Genomic DNA, 4,392 nt, shown 5'->3' with positions numbered 1-4,392 from the left:
CCGGCTGAAGCCGTTCCCGGCTGCGCCTGGCGATAGATCTTGGCTTGTCAGGTTGGAAAATTAAAATGTTATTGATGGGGGAATTGCAGCAGCAGCTTTTATTTATTTATTATTTTTAATTCTATTTTTCTTTCTCCTTCATTGAGCTGGGAGCTCTTTTGGGCAGTCCCAAGTGTCCACTGGCTCCCCGCTGCATCCCACCCCAGGAGGATGGCTTGGGCTTAGATTCCCTTTGTGTGTTACTCTTTTTGTCCCCGAGACAGGACAAAAATATGCCCTACAGGGGCCGGGGACTGCATCCTTCCTGCCCCATCAACACCTTCCCAAGGAAACCTCCCAAACCAATGCTCCCTACTGCAGGATTTATGGAAGGAGGAGCTTTGGAGAGAGTTGGGATTACTTAATTCCAGCCCAGGTGGAGGAGACTTTAGGGAAGCAGCAGAACAGCTGCCACATCAAAAGAAGTGCTGCTCTTCGGGCAGAGAAGCAATTAAACAGACAATTTAGCACTGGACTGATCCTCTACAAAAGAAACTCAACAGAAAAGACTGATTAGACTGAGCAAACCCATATTTCAAATCCCAGCCCATCACCTCGGGCCACGTTTCCCCTCTGGCTGCTCCTGCTCCCTAATTTGCCCCCCAAGGAGCAGGTCTGGCAGGGAACAGCACCAAAATCAGGCTCAGAGGTGCTTATTCCTCAGTGGGAAAAGCCAGAAGGGACTATATTTATAAACTCATGATGCTGATGAGGAGCCCTGATACTACAGGGATGGAACCTGGCAATCCAGGCCTGGAAAAATCCATCTGGCTGGGTCAGAATTGCAAACTCAGCTTTATTTTGGGGGGGAAAAGGGAGATTTACTCCCTGTTCTTGTGCAAAGGGTCTTAGCCACGGTCTTTGCTTGCATGGCCCCGGCCAGCACAGCTCCGGGCATTGGGAAGACCTGGCCAAATCCAGGCTGGACAGTGGGATACCAGGGCTATATGCTGGCCATGGAAGGGTAAAGGGGCCACATGGGAGGAACCGGCCACAGCTCCATGGGGACGTCACATCTCGGAGGCTGCTGAGATTTCTTCCTCTTCTCCCACCTGATGGATGTGGCTGTTGGGCCAGTGGGTGCTTTTGTCGAGGCACCCATCCCCGGCACACTGGGATGAAAAAGAACCTGATAATTCCACCTCTTCCTGCCTTTTTAGCCACTTCAGCAATCCCTGGTCTTATTCCCTTGTGCTCCCAGGAGATGCACCAAATGCAATTTGAGGTATGGGGGATATACACTTCAACCCATAAATCAACATATTTACACATTAGCTTCCGATTCAAACACACCCTCATTACTTAAAAAGATATTATTCCCTCTCTGCCTTCTTTTATTCCCACAAATAAATGCAGCCCAGCCTCTGTTTCTAGAGGATATTTATCACAGAGGCACATTATTACCCATTGTGCTCTTATGAGCCCACAAGTAGCAGGCTAACTTTAGTCTTGTGTTTTCTTTTAGCTAAATAATCACAAAGTCTTAATTCAATTCTTAAGTACACCCGTCAAGGGATAAATATGGATGTAGAGGTGGACTTGGAAAATCCAGCTGTGTTGGCTTGGCTGAAAAACAACCCTGGGATGTGGCTGTGGGTGGGAGAGGTGGGTTTTTTTCCCTTCCTCAGTGCTTTATTAATATTTCTTTTCCACCATTAGAGATTCAGGTCTCATCTGCTTTATTCTGAGATCATCAAGGGGGGGAAAAAAAGCCCAGGGTGGTGGAGCTGGAAGGGGTTATATAGGGCGGGTGGTGCGGGGCTGCTGCAGAGCTTGGTGGAGCAGAGGAGACGGCTCCTGCCCCAGCACCATGGGCTGGATCCTGCAGACCCTCTGCTTGCTCCTGCTCATCTCCTCCTGCCCCTGCGCTGTTATCACTGGGGTAAGTGCTGCTTCCACCCCCAGCCTGGGAGAATCCGTGTTTATTTTGCTTATTTGGGGAATGAAGGCAGGAATTGATGCTTTTCAGTGCTTTGGTTTGGGTGGTTTTCTCCAGTTTATTACCTGGTTTTCCAGCACATGGATGCTGTTCCCACAGCCAGCCCCAGCCCATGTGAGTGTAAAGTCACACCATCGAGCTGCTCTTTCTGTTTCTCTTCTCAGCACTGTACCAACCCTGCATGTGGGAAAACGGGGCATTTGAGGAAGTTTTCCAGCAGGGAAAAAGTGCAGTATCTTTATGGGCATCCCTCAGAGCACATTCCCAACTGGGACAAGGGCTCGAGCACCCCAAAGTGTCTTTCTCCCTCCCAAATTTAGAGAAGTGATGAAGAGAGGGGAAGTGTGGGGGATGCAAAGGAGAGGAGCAGCGCTGTGTTAACGGGCTGCCGGGGCTTGATGTGACAGAGAGCTCGGTGCTGCGGAGCAAGTGCTGGACCAAGGTGATGCCAAAAGCAAGAGGAGCAGCGGGATTTGGGGACAGGATCCAGGCTTTTGTGATCCTTCAGGAGTCCAGATGCTGCTTTCAGCAAAGCCAGGCTTGGATGAACCCCTGCTTTTTACCCTGGACAGCAGAAAACCTTCTGTTTAAAACCAAGACAAAGTGTTTGTATCCCGGCTCCTCTCTGCTTCCTGGCTTTTCCCAGCTGATGGGAATTCTGTGGTTGACATCGACTGGCTTTTGGATCCTTTTTTCACAGACACCCCTCACAGTCAGACCTATTTCTTTCAAACCTGTGATTCTTTTTGGCTGGATCTCACCAACCTGGAGCTGCAAAGCCAAGTTGGGGGCAGCCACCTCTATCCAGGGCCAAATAGACCTGGGGCTTAAATGGCTCATTTTGAATAACCAGAGAGAAGAGGTTGGACGTGCAGCTCGTGGGTTGCCTGCAGCCCCTATCAGCCCCCATCAGCCCCCCTGACTTTGCAGGTGAGGGTCCATCATTGCTGAGATTTGATTTTTAGTAGTATTTGGTTCTTACAAGGTGCTTTGGATGCTCGAGGAGAATTAAATTCCCTTCAGGAAAGGGCAGACTCTACAAAATCCCCTTATTGCCTCCCTGTGAGAGAGCAGCACCCTAAAATCACGGTCTATCCATTGCCCTCATGGGTTTTTCCCCAGTTGCTGTTTCCACACCTCTTTTTCCATAAGAGCCATGGGCTTGTGGCTGAGAGCTCCTGGGATAGCAGTACCCTAAAGAGGGAGTTATCCTGTTTGGGGTTTGGATGAGCCCCATCAGTTCTTCCTGTGCTACCATCAGGAGAATGGGTTGGAGCAGGGGTTGGGGGTGCAATGAGCTGCTCTGGTGATGGCCAGCACAGCCTGGGGAGCAAAATGAGACCTGCTTCATGCTTGAGGTTCCCCCATCCACCTCTTCTGAGCGTCCTCATTGGCTTCCAGGTGTGGTGGTGAGCTGATGCAGCATTTGCATCCGTGCCTCAGTTTCCCCATCCCAGGGGAATAGGTTTCTGCTTCCCATTTTCCATCTGCCTTGGGTGGAAGAGGCCAAGTCATTGGCATTACTCTCTGCTAACAAAAAAAGCCCCCAGAAATGGGCATTTGCATTATTTAGCAGGTTTTATAGGCTCAGACGGGCGATGTCTGTACACAATGGACAGTGAGTTTATCCTCAGCGCCGCTGCTTTAACTTGGCACCAGTTCTGCTTTTAAGTTGGGCAACTGCAAACTTTTCCCCTGTGTGTCCCAGCCCTGCATGCGCCAGGGATATCCCCCTTCATTCTGCAAACCCCAGCACCACAACCCCTGCCCTGCCCCAAAACCTCCCCAGCTCAGCCCTAAATGGGAGAGCCGGGAACAACAAACCCTTCTCCCTTAAATCCCCAGCGAGGGCTTACACCCAGCAGCTCAGCATGGGGGGGGGGGGGTTTCTCCCTTGGCCCCTTCCAGAAGTGGGATAGGGATGTTTTCCCAGGTGATTCCACTAACATCATCCCTCTTCCCAGGCCTGTGAGCGGGACCCGCAGTGCGGCAGTGGGACCTGCTGCGCTGTCAGCCTGTGGCTGCGGGGGCTGCGGATGTGCACCCCCCTGGGGCAGGAGGGGGACGAGTGCCACCCCTTCAGTCACAAGGTACCAGCATGGGGATGTCCAGTGGGGCTGGGATGGGGGATAAGGACTGGGAAAAGGGGGCTGGTGTTGGGTGGGGTGGATTTGGGATGAAGCACTGGGCAGCATCATCAGGGTCTCATCATCAGGGACTGTAGTGATAGGACAAGGGGTGATGGGTTCAAACTGAAACAGGGGAAGTTGAGGTTGGGTATAATGAGGAAGCTCTTCCCTGTGAGGGTGCTGAGGTGCTGGCACAGGGTGCCCAGAGAAGCTGTGGCTGCCCCATCCCTGGCAGTGTTCAAGGCCAGGTTGGACACAGGGGCTTGGAGCAACCTGCTCTAGTGG

At 51.8% G+C, this 4,392-nt stretch overlaps 1 protein-coding gene across 1 annotated transcript in view; it reads left to right on the top strand.

Moving 5' to 3' along the window:
* The first annotated feature begins 1,849 nt into the window (after positions 1 to 1,849).
* PROK1 (prokineticin 1) overlaps positions 1,850 to 4,392 on the top strand; it is a 3,641-nt gene continuing 1,098 nt past the window's right edge. Inside the window, exons 1-2 of the mRNA XM_010018030.1 lie at positions 1,850 to 1,921; positions 3,943 to 4,068. Of these exons, the coding sequence (XP_010016332.1) occupies positions 1,850 to 1,921; positions 3,943 to 4,068 (198 nt within the window). The remainder of the gene's footprint in view (positions 1,922 to 3,942; positions 4,069 to 4,392) is intronic.

Source organism: Nestor notabilis, unplaced genomic scaffold (assembly GCF_000696875.1).
Source record: "Nestor notabilis isolate BGI_N333 unplaced genomic scaffold, ASM69687v1 scaffold307, whole genome shotgun sequence".
NCBI lineage: Eukaryota > Metazoa > Chordata > Aves > Psittaciformes > Psittacidae > Nestor > Nestor notabilis.
This window is presented reverse-complemented; position numbering and strand designations above follow the sequence as displayed.